At 41.2% G+C, this 26,066-nt stretch overlaps 1 protein-coding gene across 1 annotated transcript in view; it reads right to left on the bottom strand.

Moving 5' to 3' along the window:
• The window catches only part of LOC137652976 (leucine-rich PPR motif-containing protein, mitochondrial-like), a 438,837-nt gene that overhangs the window by 360,898 nt on the left and 51,873 nt on the right, over positions 1-26,066 (bottom strand). Inside the window, 1 exon segment of the mRNA XM_068386371.1 lies at positions 12,085-12,207. Within this exon segment, the coding sequence (XP_068242472.1) occupies positions 12,085-12,207 (123 nt within the window).

The raw sequence follows: 26,066 nt of genomic DNA, 5'->3' as shown, positions 1-26,066 counted from the left end.
CCCAGAAGACTGTCAAAAGACTGCTGAAATCCAAACGGATCTCAAGACGTCAGCAGGAACGAGTTCTAGGCTCTCTACAGTTCGCCTCAATGACAAACCCAGTGCTACATGCACAGCTAAAGGATGCCGCGGGAGTCTGGAGACGTTCCGCATCCATCGCTCGAAGAGATCTCAAGAGACGGCTCCCAAACAGACTTCGGTTACTCCTAAAGCCGTGGTCAGAAGCAAAGGCCCTGAAAAGGTCCATCCCTCTTCAACACCCACCTCCATCACTCAACATCCACACGGACGCTTCGCTGGAGGGTTGGGGAGGTCACTCCCACCAAAAACAGGCTCAAGGAACATGGTCTCCCCTATTCAAGACGTTTCACATCAACATCTTGGAGGCCATGGCGGTCCTTCTAACTCTGAAGAAACTCTCCCCGCCTCCCTCGATCCATATTCGTCTAACCCTAGACAACTCGGTGGTAGTTCGATGTCTCAATCGCCAAGACTCAAGATCGCCCCAGATAAATCAGGTGCTTCTCCCAATCTTCCGTCTGGCAGAGAAGAAGAAATGGCACCTGTCTGCAGTTCATCTACAAGGATTCCGCAACGTGATGGCGGACGCTCTATCTCGAGCAAGCCCGATAGTCGGAATGGTCTCTAGACGCAAGATCCTTCTCCTTCATCTCTCACCAAGTCCCAGAACTTCAGATCGATCTCTTCGCAACGAGCGACAACAATCAACTTCCTCGATATGTGGCCCCGTACGAGGACCCCAAGGCAGAAGCAGTGGACGCCATGTCACTGGATTGGAACAGATGGTCCAGGATCTACCTGTTCCCTCCCACCAACCTTCTGCTAAAAGTCCTCTCCAAACTGAGAACCTTCAAAGGAACAGCGGCCCTAGTGGCTCTCAAGTGGCCCCGGAGCAACTGGTACCCCCTAGTCCTGGAGCTACAACCCACGCTGATCCCTCTCCCGGGCCCAGTTCTCTCCCAGCAAGTACAGAAGTCGACTGTCTTCGCTTCATCATCGAAAGTCAGGGACCTTCATCTCATGATTTTCTCTCCCTAGCCGCGAAGAAAAGGTTTGGGATCTCAAAGAAAAGTCTAGACTTCCTCGAGGAATACAAGACCGAATCCACACGACGGCAATACGAATCATCCTGGAGAAAATAGGTCTCATTCGTCAAGGCAAAAAATCCTACGGAAATCACCATTGATTTTGCATGTCCTTCTTCATTCACCTTCATGGACAGGGCTTAGCAGCCAACACGATTTCTACTTGCAAATCGGCCTTGACTAGACCACTACTATACGCCTTCCAGATTGATCTGTCCAGCGACATCTTCAATAAACTGCCGAAGGCATGCGCTCGTCTACGCCCAGCACCCCCACCAAAACCTATCTCCTGGTCCCTGGACAAGGTGCTCCATTTTGCCTCCAATTTGGACAACGATTCGTGCCCTCTCAAGGATCTGACTCAAAAGGTTATATTTCTTTTTGCTCTTGCCTCAGGAGCCCGAGTCAGCGAAATAGTGGCATTATCAAGGGATGAGGGTCACATTCTGTTTACAGACTCAGGAGACCTTACCCTCTTCCCGGATCCGACGTTTCTCGCTAAAAACGAACTACCCACCAAAAGATGGGGCCCTTGGAGAATCTGCCCCCTGAAAGAAGATGCCTCTCTATGTCCAGTAGAGAGCCTCAAGGTCTATCTTCGTAGAACTTCTGACTTTGGTGGAGGGCAACTCTTCAAAGGAGAAACATCGGGTAGCAACCTATCACTGAAACAACTAAGAGCGAAAATCACCTACTTCATTCGCAGAGCGGATCCTGACAGTACACCCGCAGGTCATGATCCTAGAAAAGTCGCATCGTCTCTGAATTTCTTTCAGAGCATGAATTTCGAAAGCCTCAAGAGTTTCACAGGCTGGAAATCCTCGCGTGTTTTCTTCAAGCATTACGCGAAACAAGTGCATGAAGTCAAACATTTTGTGGTAGCCGCAGATAGTGTTATGAAACCTGCACCTAACTCTGCATAGAACAGTGAGTTACTTGGGACTTTAACTCCTCGGGTGCCTATGTTGACCCTCGTGTGATACGTAGTGAATTCAGAGACACTTAGTGTTTTTTCATAGACTGTTCTTTCTCAAGGTGAAACGTCATAGTCGTCACATGAGTGCCGCATGCCTAGAGCATGATGTGTTTTTCCTTATTAAAGACTGATGTTCCTCTGGAACCTGTGCCTTCTAATAATTTGAAATTTTCTTTCAGATTCAAGAGCGAAGTCTTTCATTACTATGTACATTATAATTTATTGTAAATTACTTTTACATCCCTTATTGCATTTATTTACCATATTCTGCAATTGTGAAATAAAATTTCTATTTTATTACTTGTGAGTCTCAATCCGCTCCAACTTATACTATGAAATACATGGTTGTCATAGTTTCATTATCCCCTCCTTTTTTCTTTATAAAAATGATGAAGATAATTGGTTCAATCCATATTATATACTCACCTATGCTATGTAATATTCCTAACTGAATACTTACTTGCGCTATACCTTCGAGACCAAACCGTTCTCTTTTTACAATATACAGTGCCTAACCACCACTTGTCTGTCATTGAGAATGTTCCTATATGAATATCAACCATTCTGTCTTGTCTCCGAGTTCTTCACGTTCTCCCCGCAAGGTGGGTAGCCCTTCAAGAACCACTTTGATCCTCAGCATGGTCCGTTGGGACTTCTCTGCCAAGGGGGGCAGGAAATTTCAGCCCCACGGAACCTCTATCGAGGTTACTATGCTTACTCTATTCAAAGCCCTCGGCACTTACACTACAAGGGGAAATCTACCACGATACATCGATTCTCTGGTATTCTTCCATCAGGACGCCATGGCTTGAGCCCAAAAAACGGATTTTGAGCGAAGCGAAAAATCTATTTTTGGGTGAGATAGCCATGGCGTCCTGATGGACCCCCCCTGCTACTTCGTCCAGCCTTTCAGGTCCCACCCTGTCCTGCTGTATCATGGTGATCGGCAAGCAACTGGCGTCAGGATGAGGACGGACGTGACGTCATTTAGCAATGGCGCCCGTTTGTTTACGTTTCGAGTACCAAAAGTAGCCAAGGACGAGTTTAGCTGTGGAACGGCTCCCCAGCTATTCTCTGCCCCTCCACATCGAAGTGTTAACTCTATGTGGGGTGCAGATAGCTATGTGGCGCGTTAATACATGCGTCCCCTGTTGATATACGATGTCTTAAAGGGAAACCTTTAGGATACTCGCTCCAGAAGTTAAAATTCTGTGATAACCTGTGGTTAAATTCTCTGGGAATATCTAGTAGTTATTTACCCAAGGAAGCTACCAAAAAGGAACCTTCCATCAGGACGCCATGGCTATCTCACCCAAAAATAGATTTTTCGCTTCGCTCAAAATCCTAAGGTCATAGAAAGAACAAAAAGTAAGCAGAGAACAAGAGAAAAGAACCACGGAGAGGGAAACACGAATGAAGATATAGAGGTCTTTATATGATGACGTCATCCTTACTGCCTCGTCTGCATGACTGAGTTTGACAGAATCGTGTTTGTGTTTATTTTTGCATATATATTGCAATTTTTTCACTTGTTTCAAAAATCTTGTACAGTTGGCAGAAATGGTAGACATTGGTAGAGAGTAGGTGAACGAAAACAAGAACAGCAGCCAGTTTCCAAATTAGTATACAAGTTATAATGCATGTGTTTGTTTACTTGCAGTTCGTATGTACAGTACATTGTGTTTTCACAACGTCCTCGGGAACTTTATAGCAACACCAATGTTACCTAATGTCATAGAAAGAACAAAAAGTAAGCAGAGAACGAGAAAAAAGAACCAAGAAGAGAGGGAAACATGAATAAGAGAACAAAGCTGAAACATGCTAACTAAAATACTGGCAACAATGAGAGATTGCTGGCAACTCATGACATTCTTAGACTAAGTGTAATAGTAAACTTAGGGTTTAAATACCTCGTTTAAGGTGCGTTTATGTAGGAATAAACAATTAAAGTTATCATAATAATGTTATCTTGATTTCTTTAAGAAAAGCGAATATTTGTTGCAAATCTTTGGGAGCTCCTAACTCAAAAACATACCTATTCACACTTAAGTACATTTTTCTCACTTATTTATTGTTCGATTTTAGAGAGAAAGATATCAGTGAAAAGAGGAATAAAAATCCCACAATTTTGTGAGATGGAATTTTGATTCTCCTTTTACTTTCTTTTTCACAATTATTTTACAATTAGACGAGGAAAGGAAATAAAAATTAATAAAAAAAGAAACAAAAAGGAAAATCAAAATTCAGTCTCAGAGAATAGTTCGGTTTATAAAGTAGTTTTTCTGCAATAAGTTTTAATACAATTGGTGTCATATTAGTGGAGAAAAATGTACCTAACTTTTTTTTTTTATTCATGATTTTTGCTAATAAATCAAACTCTTTTTTGATCAAATGACTTGAAATTTTTATATGATGAAGGTATTAGAGATGCCTAAAACATGTATAGAGATGGTGTATTTTGGATCATTAGAAAAAAAATGGCGGACATGGCAGACGGTCCCCTTAAGTACAGAAGGGATCTACACCAAAGAGCGCAGATTTGAGGGTAGCCCATCATTTATGCTCCTGGGTTTACCAAAAAGAGCTTCTTTTGTGATTAAACTGTGTTACTTTTTCAGTTGAGGCATAAACTCTGAGCGACAGGTATTAGCCAAGTATAGTTATTCATTTATTTTTCCAAAAATCAAATAACACGATACTGTTCTAGGTTGTAATTACTTACTTTTTCATGTATAAGGATTGTATAAGTCACTTTCTGAGGCGTAAATTCGATCTAGGTAAAAAAACCGACTAGATTCAGGTCTCTTGGAACTAATTAACATAGGGCAGGGTACTACTTTACAAGTTTGCTATTTAGTCCATTTAAAAAGCAAATAACCTTCATCGTGATTGATTATGAATTATGTGGCATCCTGACATCTAAAGTCATTGACGCTTCATCAGGAAAAAAATGATATTTTCATAATAAAATAAATTTTTGAACATCCTTACCCGCTGGTTATATAAGAATGGCTATTAGTCCCTACACGCCCGGCAGAAATTCAAAAACTTGTAGCAATCGCAGATATGCCAGGTGTACTGTACACTAGCGTCCTGGCGGTAGACAGGCCGAACTATTCCAATCACTTCAGACCTTCCATGTCCCTTGGTCTCTCGAGGGGAGGAGGGTGAGATTATAACTTATATAACCAGCGGGTAAGTATGTTGAAAAATTTATTTCATTATGAAAATATCATTTTTAAACATAAAACTTACACGCTGGTTATATAAGAATGTCTGATTGACACCCTTGGTGGCGGGTCAGAGACAGCAACATAATTGGAAATTCACTCAAGAGTTAAATATAACCACTTAAGAGGTTCGTACCTGATAAAGAAGCAGACTTCAATGGTTCTCTGTCTCATTCTGTCTGCTATCCTTACGAGGTCCAGCGGTCCACCCAGGGGGCTGAAGATCTCTAGGAGCTGTCAAACGGTTCAATAACCTATAACATGACAGGACCTCAACTAATACCCTTGTTCCGGGTGCTCTCCAGGAACAAAATGACCACCTGACAAAATCAAAGATTGCGGAAGATTGCCGACCAATCTTCACGTACAATCATAAAACATATATATAAGTTCCAAGAGGAGAACAGGGGTACTAGGAATTTAGGGAAATGTAGTGGTGGATGTTTCCCCCTACTACTGCACTCGTAGTTACTAATTATCCCAAAACGTAACAGTCCTCACAAAGAGACTGGATACGGTATAAGTACAGTAATGGAAGGCGAATACAGGATTACCCCTTCAAAAGGCTGTATGCATGATGCTTTGCAGAGAACAGTTATGTTTAAAAGTTACAGAAGCTCCCACAGCTCTAACTTCATGAGTCTTTACTCTTTTGACAGCTTAATGTCTGCCTCACCACAGTGTGAGTGAGCCTTTGTAATAAAGTCTATAAGAAACAATAGGGCGTTTTAGACATAGGTAGCGCAGGTTTCTTGACTGCGCACCAAAGAGCCTCTGAATAGTCTCTTAACTCCTTTAGTCCTGTCTTGATAAAACTTCGTTTTAATCGGACAAAAGACTCTCCTCAACTCTTCACAAACCATATCCAAGAAAATAGTGACCACGAAAGATTTAGGCCATGGATGAGAAGAACGTTTGTTAATGACCAAGAAATCAAATTGCAAGGAGCATATGGTTTATTCGTTTCAGAAACTCCATGTTCTTGCTAAAAGAGTGAACTTCACTAACTCTCAGCTGTTGCTAGACTTACTAAGAACAGTCTTCAAAGTCAGATCTTACAAAAGAAGTCGAGTGTAAAGGTTCGAATCTGTCACTACCGCAGAATTTTTAAAAACAACCTCTAAATTCAAGGCTGGCGAATCTTGCTGATGCTTCTAGTTCATCTCAAATGATCTGAGAAGATCTAGAAGGTCTTTATTTGATAGATCCAATTTCCTGCGTCTGAAGACAGCTGCCCGCATACTCCTGTACCCCTTGATGGTCGAGGAGGAAAAAATGTGCTTTCTTTTAAGTTCTAAGAAGAAATAAGCCACTTGCGTTTTAGAGTTACTAAATGAAGAGACTGATTAGCTCTACACTACTCCCTAAAACCTCCTATTTAGGCTGCAAAACCTTGAGGTAAGAGTCCTTTGTACAAGCAATAGCCTCAGCTGCCTCCTTCGAACAACCCTCTAGATCTTAGGGGTTTTCTGCAATACTGAAGGCAGCAAGACCTAAAGCTTGATAGTTTAAAATAAGACGTTCGCGATGCTGACGCGGGGACACAGCCCGAAGGCATGCGTCCAGCATGGGCCCAGCATGAGTCCAGTATGGTTCCAGCATGCTGCCTATGATCAATATGTCGTGAGGGAGAGTCAAGATTTAAACCGCCTCCTGAAACGCGTTCAGATTGGTCGCAAGGAACCGATATCGAAGCTAAGCTTGTTGAAAGTAGCATCAACAATATGAACCTCATGCTGTGAGGTTAAGACCTGATCTCGTGTAACCAGCGAGTGTTCAACATACTTTAAGCCAAAAGCTTGACGCGAGGGAGCGTTAGTTGTGTGGCCAGAGAGTCGCAAGGGAGAGACAACAATCTGCCTATACAGTACTTCTGTGAGAAACAGACATGACTGTATGCGTCTAACATATGACCAGATTGCCGCATGCGTTTGCATTGTCGTAAGGTGTTAGCGTGCTGTATGTGTTCACCTCGTCGTGAGGATACAGCGCGCTGCCTGCTTCCAGCCTGTTGCCAATCTACAGCTTGTCGCGAGGAGGCGACAGTATCGCGTCCGATCAGAGGCGCAAAGAAGCAACTGTTTGTCTATCATGATGCGGGGAAAAAACCTGACTGACCTTTACCAGCATATGTCCAGGCTGACACATGCATCTAAGTTGCCGTGGGATTTTAGATTGATCGGCTTGCCGAGAGCTGTCCGCGTGTAGCATGCGTCCCCATGAGCGGTAGTCGCGTGTCCCGCAGAACGCGAAGGTGAGACAACTTATTGAAAAGATCAACCTTGACTGTTAAGAGTCCAACATACGACCAGACTGGCGTCTGCCACTGCGTGAGGGAGAGACCAGACTGGCGTCTACGTCTGCATGAGGGCGAGACCAGACTGGCGTCTGCGTCTGCATGAGGGCGAAACCAGACTGGCGTCTGCGTCTGCATGAGGGCGAAACCAGACTGGCGTCTGCATCTGCCGTAAGTGAAAGACCCGACTGCCCCACACGTCCGCCCAAGCGCTTTCCGTAACGCGAGCTGGTTATTGCGAGGAAGCGTTGCTGAGTATCGGAGAACTATGCTGTCTGATACTAACGGGAGACTGTATTCTTGGTCTATGGCTGTTCTTAGATTCTTTTAGGTGAAATTCTTACGCCGAGAATCGTAAGCGCCAAAAAGTGATGAAATTGACCTCTCTAGGTTAGACATAACATACACTTGCGGGGCACTGTGTGCTCTTAACTCAAACGTGAGCGACTGCTGTGAGAAATCAACAACCGTAGTCCCGTGACCGACCTGGGAAAGTCCTCATGACATTTCCAGCGCGCCTTGTGCGCGACCTGAACGTACCTAATACTGCGAGATATCGTCAACAATAGTCAATGGCCCCCAAAAGAAAGGTACTAGACATTCTCCCAATTTGGGGGAGGGGAAGAAGCGTGAACAGAAGAAAACTGAGCACCCTATCCCCCGATGAACTACTGTACGTGTCTCACACGATTTTTGGTACTGACACGTCGCCGAGTAAGGTTTGAACTTAAAAGCAGGTTGGAAACAACTGAGTTATATTGTTATAGAACACACTCCTTTATATACAAAACCTCAAGGCAACAGGACATAAGTTCACAAGACAGACAATATTACAGAGGAAACAGCAGACATGAATTTTCATGTTTGTTTTAGTGCGAGGGAAGAGCGAAGATACAAGCATAATATATACAAAAGGAATTATGTACAATTGTGTGAAACACAGTTGGTACACCTTCTTCCGAAAAGAAAACCTCCGGCGACCATCAGTTACAGCAGGATAAGTTAGGGAGCATACAACTAATGACCGGTCTTGGACGTATTGGTTGGTGTCAACCAAGGCTAGGTTTTGTGTCCTTCGACGAGGACGAATGCTTTCTTCCCAGAAAGAGTGTAAGATTCAAGAGGAAGAGTTAGGTTTGCATGCGACTTGTCTGACTTCCCCCTCTCTCGTGGAAGAAAACACATTCGATTGCCTCCAGCTTAAGCATCGCGACACGCCTGTTGCGAGGATAAGTCCTGTTCGCGTGCATTCATGACTAGTCACTTTCTAGTCTAGTAGAAAAGGAAAACGTAAAACGCTATCCTCGTCAGGAAACTGCGTCCTATTACACAGAAATTTTTTTACAAGATCCGTGATGCCATAGCGATGATGAACTGATTGCTTCAAGACATTCAAATTTTGCTCTGCTTAAGAGAATACGTCACATGGTTGTGACGTCATAATTTGTCAATTGAAGGCGAAGAAAACACCTTTACTTAGTCATTCCAAAGCGGAGAGCAAACGTCTTGGAATGCATCGACAGGATCGCCCGGTGGAACATACGTTTAGCTCATATGGTCCGTGATATACCTTAGCCTTACGACATTCCTTCTCCCAGGGGTTGGGAAGTAAGGAAGAGGTGTCGGGCTAGAAGTAAGATGGACACGAGCTAAACACATCCTCCAGTGCATTGCGCTATGTCTACGAGTCACTGAACAATTGCGTCTTTTAAAATCATTACATATATCATAAAAGATCTGCCCATTGTTTGAGAAATACTTTTACGCTCTATTCTCATAAAGGCCTTAATGCACTTCCTACTGTTGCAGCTGCAGGCGCTGCTGCACCAGCCTCTAAAGTTAGGTTCGTTATGCTGCATTGAGGACGCGTTATTGCACTGACCTAGCAGCACTGACTCTTCGCACTTTTTACTCTTCTGAAAATGATTTCATGTTAATTTATTTATTTTCTTATTTCCCCACTGAGCCATCTTTCCCTATTGAAGCAGTTTGGGTTAAAGCCTCTTGCTTTCTCAACTAGGGTTGTAGCCTGGCTAGCTTCGACACACCTATTGAAAAACTCTGAAGTCGGAACGAGGAGCAGCATGTTTAAATTAAAATGGAAACTCTTCAGAAAAACCCTCATGAGTTTCTGAAAGTCACTCCCTTCCTCTTACAAATCTCTATCCAAAGAAGAGAAGTCTTTATTCCTAGGAGTCAACTCCTTAAGCTTCTGGATACTGACCTCAAAGCTTAGAATTTTTAATTCTAGCTCTCCCAACCAAGCTTTAGCCAGCAGGCCTTTGTCCGAGAACATAATATCTTTCTAGTTAAGATTTATTTCTCAATATAGCGCCTAGCGCAACCATGTTCCAACGCTAGACGTTCATGGTCATGTAGACATCAAAATCTATTGTCATGGGAAACCTAGCGTCTGACTGACGCTGACGCTCCACTCCACTACCGCTCCGGCCCGGTACCGCTCCGCCCCGATACCACGTTTAACTGACGCTGCTGACTGTCATGCCACTTGGTAGCATGCTCTGCTGCATGGCGATCGTAGGCGTGCCTGGATAGACTGACATTCAGCGCTATGAGCGGTCGGTTGACGTTGAAAAGCAGTTACTCGGAGCGCTGCATCCACGTTCCTCCGCCGTTGAACATTGCGGCTGGTAAGCCGCCTGTGCGACGAGTCATCACCGAAATAGGCAGGTCGCCTGTGCGACACCTCTTCAAAACAGGAATCGTGACACCCAACGACCGTATAAACGAAGATAGTTTCCGTTTCATGTCTAACAGCAAAGACCAATTAGGATTAATCTTAGTCGACAAGCGTGTAGCATTTTCAAACACGAATCCGCTTTCATCGTCGATTCTGCACTTGCATGAATTGTAACACACGAAGAATGATTCTAGTTTTGTTTACAGCTTAGCGCCTGATACGCGTCATCTCCTAATGTTAGAAAACACTTTTACCTCGCTTTTCCTATAGCGAGGGTGAGCGTTCTGAAGATCGACAGAAAACGCTCGAGGGGACTTCTGTTCGGGTTTTAAAAGACTGTAACGCCCGGCTACGCCTCTCGACTCCTTTCGCCGTTCGACTTAACTTCTCCCCTGGGTCCGGGAGCTTGAAAGAGGTCTAAAGCTAGGAAAACGACAGGTCCGAACAGAAGCACCCTCCACTGAATAAAATTCACTGCACTAATTTAGCACTAAAATTCTAGCATTTTACTCTTTGGTAAAAATGATATTTCCACAATTGTTTCAAAGACCAAAGTATACACGCTTGTCAATGATTTGAATGGAAATGCAAAAAACACTGAATCCCATATAAATGCAACAAAATATTAAATGTAAAATATAAAATATATTACTTGAATAGATATAGTAAAAGAATATATCTACAAACTAACCCTTAAATTAGGGGGTTCCAATCACCCGTAACAATTGGAACATCTACAATAATATATGACATATTTTTAGTATTCCAAAACCCAACAAGCAAACAACGATACACAGAATCGTGAGCTACATCGATTGTCAAGAATACTAAGTCGTATAAACAATAACTGAATCGTAACTTTATTTAATCTTTGAATAAAGAAAAATACGAAAAGGAGCAATTAACTGTAAAATAACATGTTCCTTTTGTCTAGTACAACTTAAAAACTTGAGTTTGTAAAAAGAATGTACTATTCATAAAAATCGATACAAAGAGAACACGTAATATCGTGACGATAGACTGAAAACTGCGTAGCATAAACAAACTGAACGCTACTCTTTGAAAACCGAACAGAGATTATCCAAAGAAAACCTATTAAAAGGACAAAAATTTTCTCAAAAAAAATATAATCCTTTCAATTTATAACTTAATTTATTACTGAATACTCCGTAAAAAAAGTATTCACTTATCTTCTTTGAAAAAAGCAAAACAGACTTAAGCTTACGTCATATGGCTGTGACGTCATAGACAATGGCGAGATGTTTACATACCACCATAAGCTTTCGTTATGTTTAAAAATGGTTGAAAAATTTCTACCTTTTAAGTTATAAACACTTGATCACAGATCAAACAAACAAATAAGCGAATGCTAGAACCCAAAAAATAGGAGTACATCACCAAAATACTGCAAGAAATCAAGGTTAATAACGAGTGAATTCCAATACTTGTGTCTGCGTGAGCCGGCAGGGAAGGTCTGAAGTGATTGGAATAGTTCGGCCTGTCTACCACCAGGGTGCTAGTGTACACCTGGCATATCTGCAATTGCTACGAGTTTTTGAATTTCTGCCGGGCGTCTAGGGACTATAGCCATTCTTATATAACCAGCGGGTAAGTATTATGTTTAAAACTACACTGTTACCATACTTCAAAGATATGTTTCTAGCTGTCCCAGAAACAGGCTCCTATATTAAAGACTGAAGGGTTGCAGTAATGTAACAACAAATATCTCACTATAGTACTGCTTCATGATAAACTATAAATCAGAAAATACATACTAAATCTTATAAGAGTATCCCAGACTTCTTGGACAAGCTTGTTTCGCACTTCTGGAAGTTCTTCTGTTAATAAACTGCCTAAACATCGTAACAAGAGCAACGACTGGGTACCTGATGCGTATTCTGCAAATGAAATAAGAAGCAATTTTGTCAAAATAAGATTCTACAATACAAAACTTCTATCAGGACTTGTCTTTTTAGTCAATGTTATTCAATATAGAATGGGAAAAATCATATCCACAAATACAAGAGAAGAGTGCTCAATAATTTACAAATACAAGCAACTATTTAGTTTCCTATTAAAAACTATTGTTTGTAAAAATTTGTTTTTATCATGTAAAAATGAAAAATTTGGAAATATATATATTCTTTATAATCATACATATCTGAAGCTCTTTACTATGGAGATATTTCAGGGAAAGCTGAAACTAGCTGTAAAACTTTTAGTGAGGTGCAACTACTCTCCACTATTTAGCGGAGGGACACCAGGGGGTAGGAACAACCAACCCATTCACACACGCAGTAGCCAACACATGCCACTTTGCAATTGCAGGCAAGACTTCCAGGGGTAGGTGATGGTGGGCCAGTATGGGTAAAGAGCTTCAGATTTGTATGGTTAGGAAAAATACAAATTATTTCCAAATTTGTCATTTGTTCCGGCATCAGATACAAACCTTTCAGCTCTTTACTATGGAATCTCACATTTAAGTAGGTGGAAGTCCAAGACCAACTGGCTGGTCACTGACCTGGGGGGCGCGACTCTTAAGCTTCGCGCGAGCTGTGGAAGAGCACACCCTATCACTTCGCTAATTTGCAACAAGAGATAAAGGCCCGAGCAATTGTGCAAAGGTGTGAGAACTAAGCATTGTGACTCGGCTAAGTAAGATATACCCTGAGCTAGGTTCCTTTATTACCTGTGAGTTACCTGATTCCTACCTCACTGGGAGATCAGGGACACAACAAATATAAATACATATATCATGTTATGCAACGGGCAATGACACCCAACTGCAGAGAGGGGAGAATGAAAGACGAAAATGCCAGTCATACCAACATTCATACTAGATTTACTATCAGATAACATCTGCCCTTACCTGACTGCTACTTGTCCTACAAGGGAGCTTAGGTGTTACTGATCACATTTTGTGCAGCCACCACAAGGACCTATGGAGAATGTGTCAAGGCTACTGTGAGTTACATCTTGCAGGCATTGGGCGATGAATATTGTTTGACGCTTCCACATCCTCGCTTGTAATACCTGCGTCACAGTTCTTTTTGAATGCCAGGGATACGCTAACACCCCTGACGTCATGAACTCTAGGTCTACGGTCAAGAGGGGTCGAGTCCACTTGGAGGGCTCATTCGATCACCTTCCTGATCCAGGAAGAGATTGAGTTCTTAGTAATTCTCCTCTTGACCCTGCCTGTACTAACGAGCAGTCTATTGAGCTGTGAACTAGCTCAAACATTCCGTTCAGGGTATTTCCTCAGCACATTAACAGGGCATAGTAACAGTTAACCTGGGTCATTTGTTAAAGTACGAAGGCTCTCAATCCAGAGGGGCCCAAATCTAGGATCTGCTACAGAAGGATTTTGAGTCTTAACAATAAATTCAAAGAAGGTGAGTGTCACCTGCCTCCACCCCATTGAATGGGTGACGTCATAGGAAGCTCGTGTAGCTCGCCAACCCTTTTAGCAGAGGCCAGGGATATTGGGAAAACCGTCTTTAGAGTCTATAAGTCACGATCTGCGGACGAACTAAGAGGTTTGTAAGGTGCTCCTTTCATGGATTGCATTACACATACTACCTTCCATGAGGGTGGCCTGACTTATGACTTGGCGCATGTGAACTTGAAACTTTCTATAAGAAGAGAGAATTCCGTCGAGGGGAAAATGATAACTCCGTTCAGTCTACAGGCAAAATTTAGGGCTGAGCGATAGCCTTTTACCGCCAACACAGAGCAGAGGTTTTCCTCCCCAGTTACAACAAGAGCTCTTCTACTAGAATAGTGGCACTGAGAGGATCAATACCCCTCTTCCAAGACACCAACACCAGAAGATAGACCACTTCGCCTGGTAAACGGCAGAAGACAACTCTTTGGGAAGACAATTCCGTCGGGGAGGAATTGATAACTCCGTTCAGTCTAAAGGCAAGGCTTAAGGCTGAGCAATAGCCTTTTACCACCATCACTGAGCAGAGTTTTTCCTCTCAGAGGTGCAAAAAAAGCTCCGCTACTGGGATAGTGGCACTGACAGGAGCAATACCCGTTACACGTCACCAACAACAGAAGATAGACACTTCTCCGGGTAGATGGCGGAAGACAACTCTTGGGGGTATCTTGCAATACTTCTTCCAATTAGTTGTGAAAAACCTTGTGCCGTGAGGAGTTGTTGGATAACCTTGTGTGAAGCCGTAGTCAAGCTAGTGCTCTGTGGAATATCTTCGTGTGTGGTTGATTGATTGTCTGAGTAGATTGGGAAGTGGAGGGAGCTCTCTCAGTACCTCTGTGAGCAGATGTAAAAGGTTCAAAAACCATTCTGCATGTTGCCACATTGGAGCGATTAGGGTCATCGATAGATCTCGTGATGCCCTTTCCTTATTCAGAAGCCTCCTTACTAGGCAGAAGGGGGGGGGGGGAAATACATAGACGTCTAAATTGTCCAAGGGGGGTTGGAGGGCGTCTTACTAGAACGCCTGGGGATCTGATACTGGAGAGCAGTATACTAGAAGTTTCCAGTTGAGGGACTCCACAAATAGGTCTATTGTTGGCAAACCCCACAAAGTCAAGACTTTGTTTGCTATCTGACGATTCAAACACCACTCAGAGCCAATTAGCCTATCTGAGTCCACCTGCTCAGTTTGTCTGCCCAGATGTTTCTTTTGCCTGGAAATAAGAATGTTGAGAGGGCTACAGAGTTGTCTTCCGTCCACCTGTTTATTTCCACAGCCAGATGGCGAAAGGGCTGTGAAAAATACTTCCTTATTTATATAAACCACTACCATGGTGTTGTCGCTCATTAGCACTACAGTGTGTCCTGAAAGAAGCTGCTGGATATGCTTGGAATATAGGAAAGCTGCACTCATCTCTAGGAGGTTTAGGTGGTAGTGTTGCTCAGCTTCGGACCATAGTACGGAGGTAGTGTGCTGCAACAGACGAGTCCCCTCACCCTTCTCTTGATGCCTTCGTAAAGAGCATTAATTCCAGGGAAAGAGGTGGTCTACTCCCCTGAGTAGGTTGGTATCTCATACTGACCACTCCAGTTCTCTCTTCTGCTTTGACCATATAGGGACCAGAAGGTTCGGAGGATCCTTGTGCTGAGAACAAGAGGTCTTCGGCTGCCCCTGGAAAGTTCAAATTTCAAGTGCAAAGACAACTGTTGAGTACCAGGACCTCAAAGGAGGCGAGGTGTCCAAGCAACTTCTGCCAAAGATGTGCTGGCAATTCGCTTGTGTTAGAAATGGGCTTGGTGCTCATTTCATTCTCTCCAATATTGCTAAGGATGACTCTTTACTTAGATTTGCATTGATGTTCATCCCTAAATATACCAGGTTTGGAGTTGTGCGCAAGGAGGACTTCTCAATACTTACCATGACCCCCAGAACTTGACAAAAATTGAGAAGCCTGTCTTAATAAAGATGAAGAGCTTCTATTGAGTCTGTTTGAATCAACCAGTTGTCTAAGTAACAAAGCAGGTGGATTCCATTCTAGTGAGCCCAAGTTGACACTAGGGAAAACACTCAAGTCAAAACTCAAGGGGCTGTGGACAGACTGAGTTGTTGAGGGAGAACCTTAGGTACTTACTTGAGGATGGATGAATGGTTATCTGGGCCAGTGTGATTATGAAGTCGTTTGATCTGACAGCCAGTCTGACCATCTGGGACCTATCCATTTAGAACGGAATCTGTTGGATAAATTCGTTCAGAGCTGAAAGGTCTATGACCCATCTCCACCCTCCAAATGCCTTTTCTACCATAAAGAGGCAACTCTAGAAGCCTGTGGACTTGTCCCAGACCTATTGGAGGGCATTCTTCTACAGCATGGTCTGGACTTGGGCCTGAAGGGCCAGTTCCTTTGCGGATCCCTTCGCGTAGGAACTCGTGTTCACTGGATTATAGGTTAGAGGAAGGAGAGAGTGCATGAATGGAACATGGTATTCAGCCCTGAGGACAGTGAACAACTAAGGTTCACCCCCCGTGGAGCATCCACCTCTGCCATCTACTCTGTATGCATCCTCCCAGTAAAGGACTGGTCGAAGGAATGACGCCCCCTAGTGGGCACGTCCAGGGCTGTCCTCTCCTATCTCGCCTGACTCCATTGGGCTGAAAGGGTTGCCTTTGGCCATGGTTCCTTGCTGCTGCCTGCTGTCAGTGTTGAGGACCGTTTTTTTTGCCCTTAACGCTTCGCAGCGTGGGGGACGCTGCTGCAGAGTAAGGACGAGACATCATAGATAGATGGAGGAGGGAATCATGATCTCTTTCCTCCAACTCTCCACAACTGGTTTGATGTCCTTCACATTAAAGAGGGAGAGGTCAAGGTCATCACTCGCTGCGTTGTGTAGCCTCATCACTTCTCTCCTTGGCACCTGCTTCATGAATTTTGAGGTGAATGGATCGAGCTGCCACAAAACCCAGTTGACCCCTGATTGAGGACGTTATGAGCTAAGAGCTCAAGAGGCCGGGTTTCAGAAAGCAGGAAGGCGGACATCGCCTATCTGTTCTGTTTGATTGGTTGATTAATTTGAAGTTTTCTGGCATCCTGACATCTAAGGTCATTGATGCCGATATCGTTTATTGTAAATAAACAAATAAATAAAAGAATATTCAATTAAAACCATAAAAGCAAAGATGTCATTTTAGAAGTTAAATATCTTTCAGAAGACCTGCTTCTGAAATAAAGCTAAAAATACCACTAGCAGGGTAGGACACATCATGTCCAAGAATCTTGGCAAGGATGAACCCCATCCTAACCTCGAGCCTCAAACAAATATCCATTTCCCTCATTCGGTTAACAAATGCCTCACTGTCAATGGTACCAAACAGTCGTCGCAATATGGTTGATGTTGGCCGGCCAGCAAAAACTTGTGTCAGCCGTGTGACCACTGCAGAGACGACAGAGTAGTCTCCCACTTTCGGGGCATCCCGTTATACCTCCAAGGAGATATAACATTACTTATTTCTTTCATCTTATTTTCAAGTCAACTATCCCAATGACGTTACCAATTATTAATAAAATTCTTAATTGTAGGTAAAAAAATAACTACTGGGAATGGGATACCTTCTTGGTAGCAACTAAGCTGCAGCATTCTTGGCCAATGAATTTGCCTTCTCATTTCCACACACACCTACGCGAGCCAGAATCCAGCAAAATCGAACAGTTATACCTCTCATACCAATAATTAAAAGCCACTCTAAAATCTTTAAAACACTATTTTCTCGATAGCGGGTAGTATGCCGTATAGTTCGGCCGTAAATATGGAAGCTATTAGAGGAAGTGCACCTCTACAATTAAATGCATTACTATATACTCCAAATTGGATTTGGAAACATTAGTATATAAAATGTCGATTCCTTATGTTCTGCAACATGTTCCATAAAAGAGACCTGGCTTCTATGTCAGTCATATTCTTTTTAATTACAATAAAACATTTACAAAAAGATACCTCTGATAATTTCTATGGAGGCCTTGATGATACCTTAAATGGAAGCACCTTACTTTTAACTGTATCAAGACTATGAGTTGTTTCACCCGAAAACCATAAGATTAAGGGGATTTTGGGTGCATCTCGGTGTGTGTAGTGCTTCACAAAGCTTGCAGTCTGACAGGCTAAAGAATTAGGAAGCTTTTGCAACCTAAACCAATACCAAATAATAGAAGACTTTCGGTAAAGATCTAATAGTAATTCTCCAGCGTCAACAAGGTGGCTTGAAATAGGTGAAGTTCTAAATGCTCCTGTTGCCAATCTGATACAAGAATGGTGTAAAGAATCTAAAATCTTCTGTCGCTTTAGGGTGGCTGAGGAATATATCTCACATCCATAACTAATTTTTGAAAAAACTAAGGCCTGGTATAACTTTAAAAGAGTTTTGCGGTCTGGCCCCATGGATGACAAAACTTTTAAAAATTTCAAGGCATCAAGACATTTTGCTTTTAATGATTTCAAGTGAGGAACCCATGTCAACCTACAATAAAAAATTTAGCATAAAAACCTTGCTTCACTTGCACAAGGAATCCATTGACCTTTGATGTACATATCAGGGTCTGTATGTACTCCATGAATACGACAGAAATGGACAACAGTAGTTTTGCTTGTCAAGAACTTAAACCCACTCATATCAGCCCACTGAATAATTTTGTCAATTGAGAGTTGTAGTTTTCTCTCAACCATTACCAAATACTGTAGCTCCAGCAAATGATATGGATAGATCATCTACAAATAGTGTTGAGAGAATATCTTGAGGAATGACAGAGGGTATCCCATTAATTGCTAGTGCAAATAGGGTAACACTTACCACATACCCTGGGAACTCCTTCTTCCTTACATTTTCTCTCCAATAGTTTCCCCCACTCTCACTTGAAAAAAAATCTGTGAAATAAATGATTGAATGAACAATGGAAGCTCTGCTTGTAATCCCTAATTATGAATTGTTTTATGTATACCATATCTACATGCAGTATCATATGCCTTTCAAGATAAAAATAACTGTTATATGACTTTGTTTGGAAGCAAAGGCTTCACAAATAAAGGACTCAAGTTGTATCAACAAATCAGTCATTGAGTGCATTTTTCTAAATTCACACTCAATAGGTGATAAAATACCCATCTTTTCCAGGTACTGTACCACATAAGTCTTGCACTGACAATCTTCTCCACGATCTCACAAAAAAAAAAGATGTCAATGCAATTGGTCGATAGTTTGCAGCTAAAAACTTATCCTTACCGGGTTTTAAAAAGGCTACAATAATGGCTAGTTCCCAAACACTTGAATAACTATGATCTACAATAATGGCTAGTTCCCAAACACTTGGATAACTATGATCTACAATAATGGCTAGTTCCCAAACACTTGGATAACTATGATCTACAATAATGGCTAGTTCCCAAACACTTGGATAACTATGATCATGCTATATTCTGTTAATAATGCTTAAAATAAATAACTTGGTATTAACAGGTACAAGTTTAATCATTGCATATGGAATTCCATCACGTCCAGGGGCTGTGGCAAGTGCGGAATCAAATTCTCCTTCAGTAATAGGAGAATTATATGACTCTTCCCTTCCTGTTTCAAAATTTAAAATTTTCTTTTCTTCAATGCTCCTAAACAGGTAACCAGGGGCTGCTTCACACTTGCATGATATATTTCAGGAATAATCAGCCTAGCTTCTTATATGGCACGACAGGCCTGTGCTCTACATTTCTTGTATATAATTAAATTCTCCTCAGTACGGCGTCTGCGCAATCAAGTTAAAGACCTTCTTGTGGCTTTGTTCACGGAAGTTTGTTCTGAAGACCACCTGGGGACTGGTTGTCATTTGAATAACGCTGTTGTTTTGGGAATTGTCTTAACTCCTGCTGTATGAAAGATTCCATTCAGTATGTCTATGGCATCATCAATATTTTCAAACTTCTGTATTCCCTTCAATTTCACTTGGCACTCAAAATCTATCCCAGGCCGCCTAGACAAGATTCCATCCTGGCGATCTCAGTAAAGGTGGACTATTATTTGTGTTTATAATGACTGGTGCATGATCACTAGTATGTCAATATTGATGTCTAACATTCATATCTCCCACTAAGAGAAAAGGTTGAGGGAGTTGTTGAATCACCTCTACTAAATTATCATAGGAAATGTTATCATTTGGAGGTGGGTACAGAGCATAATATACATTTTCTCCCTAAAAAAATCTGTGCAACCACTGCCTGCAGGGGTGTAAAAATAGATAAAGGTATTTGGGGAACATCTCGACGAACGTACAAGACTTCAGCCATGGCTCCCTGCTTGTTGATTATATGGTGTTCTATAACTAACATACTCTCAAGGACAAGGAGTGTTAGCATCAAGTTTGCTTTCCTGTAGACATACAATTATGGGGGAATGCTCATTAATTAAAAGATTAAGTTCTTCACATTTGGCCCTTAAACTCTGACGAACCCATTGCAAAATGGAGGAGAAAACTAAGGATTATTTCTGGAAGACATCTTGGATGAGGTCTTCCCATTGGCAGTCTTTAATCTAACATTATTTCCTGTAGGTTTCTTTAGAGATGGCCTGGATATATTGGGTTTTTCAAGTTTGTCTTTTTCTTTGTGTCCAATTGATTTATTTGTTGAGGCGGATAGTGGACCTCAACTTGAACTTCTGATTTATTCAAGTTATCTTCCGGTTCATCAGAATCTGTTCAATTGAGAAATCCTCGGTCCTAAAAAGGTACCCCGCCGACCCCAACCAGCAGGCTAACCATGAGGAGGCTTGCAAAGAGCAATTTGCAACACACTCAATGTTTGCAACATATGCCACAGAGAAGCCCGCCGACAAGGAGGAGAGTTTGTCCAAGAGTAGACTCTGGGTCAATGCCAAAATTGCTGGATCTAGATGGAGAGGGGATGAAGCATCATTCACTACGCAGTAATACTTCCTTTGCCTGACATAAGGCGGAGGAAATAACAAAGACAAATTCAACCATCTCAAAGATCATAATTCTTCTGCCACCTGTGTGTAAGCTCTCTTTTTGGCATACCTAACCCCCTTGACCAAAGTAAAGCCATCTAAGCCTTGGTTGGCCCAGTAATGTCATATAAGTGATCCAGGAGTGTCCTTTCCCTCTGCTGGAATATGGTCAGCTTTTCTTGTTTTAAAGTGTCTGAATAGCATTCCTATTTTTGCTTTACATTTAGCCAACAGTGTTGCTATTTGGTCGTTGCATAACATATTCCTGTTTAACATTACACCAAGGTCTTTAATTGCTTCCTTGTTTGTGAGTCTCGTTATTAGGTCCCCTGTATGCATTTACCATTCCTTCTCTGTTTCCATAATTTATTGATTCAAATTTATCAGAGTTAAATACCATCCTATTTATCTCCGCCCATTCAAATATTTTGTTTAGATCTCTTTGTAATGAGTTCCTATCTTCATCACAAGTAATTTCTCTACTTATTCTTGTGTCATTGGCGAAACTTCTTACTACAGTGTCTTTAACATTACAGTCTATGTCTGAGATCATAATAACAAACAGCAGTGCAGCTAATACCGTACCCTATGGCACGCCAGATATTACCTGAGCTTCATCTGATTTCTCGTCATTTGCAACCACACTGTTTTCTGTTTTGCAGAAATTCTTTTATCCATTTTCCTATCTTTCCCACAATATTATGCTCTCTCATTTTTTTCTCTAATATATCATGGTCTACCTTGTCAAAGGCTTTTGCAAAATATAGAGAGATCACATCTGTCTTTTTCATTTATCATATTTTTGGTATATGTTTTCATAGTGTGCTATCAGTTGGGTTTATGTACTTTTTCCTGGCACAAAACCATGTTGACCTATAATATATCAATTATTTTTAACCAATTGATTCATTATTTTCTTTTTTAATAACCTTTCATAATATGAGATTCTAGACTAACAGGTCTTTAATTGCTTGCCTCTAGTCTTGATCCACTTTTGAAAATAAGGGCTATATATGCTTATTTATGTCTTGCTCATATCTACACTTTGTCTTAGCAGTATTACAAGCGGCTTCACGATAGTGTGTGCAGTTTTTTTAACAAAATCGCAGGAACTCCATCTGGCCCGACCGGCAATCCATTTTTAATTTCACTTAAAGCCGGCACAATATCTGCTTCATTAATATCTATATCCGTAGGATATTCAATATTTTCTTCTCTCACTTCTGTTCCATTATTCTCATTCGCAATTCTTGGCGTGAATTCTCTCTCATATTTTTCTGCTAATATGTTGCACATTTCCTTTTTTTTTATTTGTTAACCGTCCTTCAATTCTTAAAGGGCCTATTTCTAATCTCCCTTTATTCATCTTTATTGCATAGGAGTAAAGTACTTGGGGTTTTTTGCTATTTTGAAGTGTCCCTTCTTCTAAGTTCCTTTTTCATTTTCTTTCGATTGTATAATCTTTTGTTCTGCATTTTCTATCTTACTTTTTATTTCCATCGTTTTCCATAAATTTTTTTCTTTTGTAAGATTTTTCTTCCACTTCCTAATTTTCTGAAATAAGATCCTTCTGTCTCTTGGTATGCATGTCTGTTTTATTTTTTTTTTTTCAATACACATTTTTCAACAATTTTCTCCAGTATTTTGTACAGTATATCCGTATTTACCTGTATATTATCACTTACGAATACATTTTCCAAATCTTTGTTTAATTCTTTATTTATTTCTGATCTTTTTATATTCTTACTATAAAAATTATATTTTCCATCGTTTTGTGCTTTGTTTATCTCTGCGTTCACTTGCTTTGGAATGGACTAATAACTCTATGACATTGTGGTCTGAAATTCCCGTGTAACATAATTCACCTTATTCACAAATACTAAAACTAGGACATTGTCCTTTCTTGTTGGAATGTGGTTTATTTGTTGCATATTATGTTCTAATAGCATATCTTGAAGCTTTTCAAATGGCCTCTTATCTTCTACGCTACTATTACTCTCTTTTCTATATGTATATATACAACCACTTTCTTCTATCTGGAATGGACTAATAACTCTATGACATTGTGGTCAGAAATTCCCGTGTAACATAATTCACCTCATTCACACATACTAAAACTAGGACATTGTCCTTTCTTGTTGGAATGTGGTTTATTTGTTGCATATGTTCTAATAGCTTATCTTGAAGCTTTTCAAATTGCCTCTTATCTTCTGCGCTACTATTACTCTATTTTTTATAAGTATATATACAACCACTTTCTTCTATCCGTTCTTTCCAATCCACGAAAGGAAAGTTAAAATCTCCGGATAAGAGTATATTCCAGTCTTAATTGTTTCTACATATATCATCTATTTTTTCTATTATTATGTCAAACTCCTTAGTATTTGGGGGTCTGTAAATTACAATATTCACTAATTTTTCATTTTCAAATTCTACCGCAATCAATTCACATTGTGTTGCTGTATTTTTCACAGACTTTTCCTTGATTTATGTCTCTTCCATATATTACGGTTCTCCCTTGATTCCTGTTTGTTCTGTCTGATCTATATGTTTGAAAACCCTTTATCTGGTCATCACTGCCAGTCTCTTGGGAATACCATGTTTCACTTATATTCAATATATCTATTTTTTTCAATTTGCGTTCAGTTCTTCTAAGAACTCTATTTTCCTTTTAGAGTTACTCGTGACTAAACCCTGTGCATTCATCACTATGATGGTTTATGTTTCATCCCCATTATCTAATATTGGTGATAAAATGGATTCTCCCATGCTTCCTTCCTGCTCTCATATGCTGTTCTTTTCTTCATTTCCAGGAATTCTGCCATTAAAAAATCCAACTTTTCTGTTATATTTGCTCTTTCGCCTTCATATTCATTTTTGTGTGTATACCTGCAAGTATCCCCATATCTGCACCAACCCCTGGCATTATAGATGCATTCTTTGTAGTTGGGCTCTAATTGTGCATATTGGGGTTGAAAGGCATCATATCTTGAGGCCTTTTGTGCATAGCGAGGTACAGTATACAGTATACTCGGCTTTTTTTTTTTTTTTTTTTTTCTTGTCTGTTTGCTTTTGAATTTTCTGACTTTCAATCATGGTTGCAGGATGCACATTTCGACAATTTTTGTTGAATTTGCATCCTTTTCCTTCTTTTGGGATTTTGCATATTTTTGGATGGAGATCTCTGCATTTGTCTCCATATCCATCTAAATATGCACATTTGCCATATATTTCATAATTATGGCATATCTTTGCATGCTTGTAGTAGCATCTTTCGCCAAATCGGCAATTCCCTCTTTTCAGTAAATTGCAGACTATATCTTTCTTTTCTTTATCTTACTCTTCCCTGATAGTATGTAGGTCTGGATAGTGTCTCTTGGGTCTATTATTTGTTTCAAATAATTTATTTCTTCGTAAGTATGTTGCTGAATTGCATCATATGTTGTATCAAAGATTTCCTCTGCATCCTTACACATATCCTGTTCATTTTTCTCTTCTTCTTCTTCATCCTCAACTATTCGCAGATTCAGTCTCGACTTAATTATATTTTCCATCCAGACTAAGCATGTTGAGCAGAATACCTGTGTCTTTATTATTGATTTTTTGTTGTACTTCAGCTCAAGTAGGGTGTGTTGGTATATGACATGCATCGCATTTCCTAATCAGTTAATGTGCATTAACAATGCTATACCACATCTTACATGTATTGCACCATTTTGGCATTCTTTTTCCCAATGCATCAATCAGCATATTCACCATATTGGACTTCTTATTGTTCTTTGATGGAATGTGCTGACTGATGTAAACTTTCTTTATAAATCTCTTTATCACCTGGATCTCCTTTGGAATTTCTTTTATCATTTTGTTTTCCACAGACTTGCTCCAGTTTGTTGGATCATATTGTTCCAATATGTTTGAGAATATTTTTCCGTCACACTGTTTGGAGCTATTAGCGACCTCTGTTATCAAGAGATCTAGTTCCTGTTGCGCCAACTCATGGAATTTACTCTTGTTGATTGCAGCAATATCCCTCCATGCCTTGCCTGTGTTATAGGCTGCCATCTTGTTCAGATTTTTAATAATTCACAAGATAACTATCCTATGCCGACGTTTCATCCCACTTTTCTGACCTCAAACTAATCACTGACTATTCACGAAAACTTGTAGCTATATTGCACTCAATAGCATTTTGTTATCCGCGTTAAATCAGTTGATTTCTCGGATCACACAAGTGGACTCAGCAACATACAGTAACATTCGCAGATGGACGTGGTCGGTGTCAATTTATTCCAAGGGTTGTGATCTTAAGGCTGCCAGATGAAGGTAGTGTGTGCCCTTGGAGTAGTCAGATTTGTTGTCAAAAGGTTCTTCCTCTCCCGAGCTCACATATGTAGGAGCCCAGGGAAGGTCTAATTCGTCAACTGGTCTTAGAGAAGCAGAATGAGACCTAAGGAAAAGGCCACATGCTCCAGTCATAGGGTGCGGGCCTGCATCTGAGCTATGTTCCCTCAAACTTTCCTGGCTCCTTGGGTTGAAGCCCAATTTTTGGGGATTGTCTTGGTATCGTTTCAATCTCGGGGGTGGATTGTGAAGTCTGCAAAAACAAGGTGGCGTCCTTCTTCATTACTTCCCTTGGTCTTACTTCCTGAATGAGAGCAAGAGAGGGGGAAGGCACCTTAGGGGCTGAAGAGCTTGGGACCTCAGGATTAAGATCTATCCGTGAAGATCGATAGTTCTCCATTTAAGCCACCTTCCTTGGAGATCTTGACCCTCCACTAGTCCTTGGCTGCACTGCATCCCCCAGAAGGAGGGGTATCCACTCACTGACCATATCTTTTCTTCCTAGGCTTGTTAGGAATGATTCCTAATCTCCCTCAAGCAGGGTCATGACCGATGCTGGAGGTTTTAGTACAGATACTGTTCGTATATGGAAGACCTCTGTGGGGTTGAAGGCTGCAAAATCATAGGACGGAGGGGTTGCTGGTCACTCCTGCACCTTGGGTTAGATGGGGGAGAACTCCTTACTGAGAAACTCAGGACTTCCAAGGGAATCTTTGGAGTACTATTAGGTGCTACCGAGGGAGTTTGGGCTAGTCCTGAGACTGGCTGCTTAGCTGCCTGGACAAGGTCACGGAATCATTCTTTCACTTTAAAAAAGGGGACTGTTTCCTTGGAGGAGGAGAGCGCTCACAAGGTAAAACTTGATGAAGAACGCGCATGTATAGCCAGCTCTGCAAAGGTATGCTCTGATGATGAGGTGGCGCGCATATGGAGAGTGCTGTTCAGATGCGTACAGGTACAGTGAGCGCTGG

Source organism: Palaemon carinicauda, chromosome 1 (genome assembly GCF_036898095.1).
Source record: "Palaemon carinicauda isolate YSFRI2023 chromosome 1, ASM3689809v2, whole genome shotgun sequence".
Lineage (NCBI taxonomy): Eukaryota > Metazoa > Arthropoda > Malacostraca > Decapoda > Palaemonidae > Palaemon > Palaemon carinicauda.
Note: the sequence above shows the minus strand (reverse complement) of the source record. Positions and strands in the feature narration are given on the sequence as shown.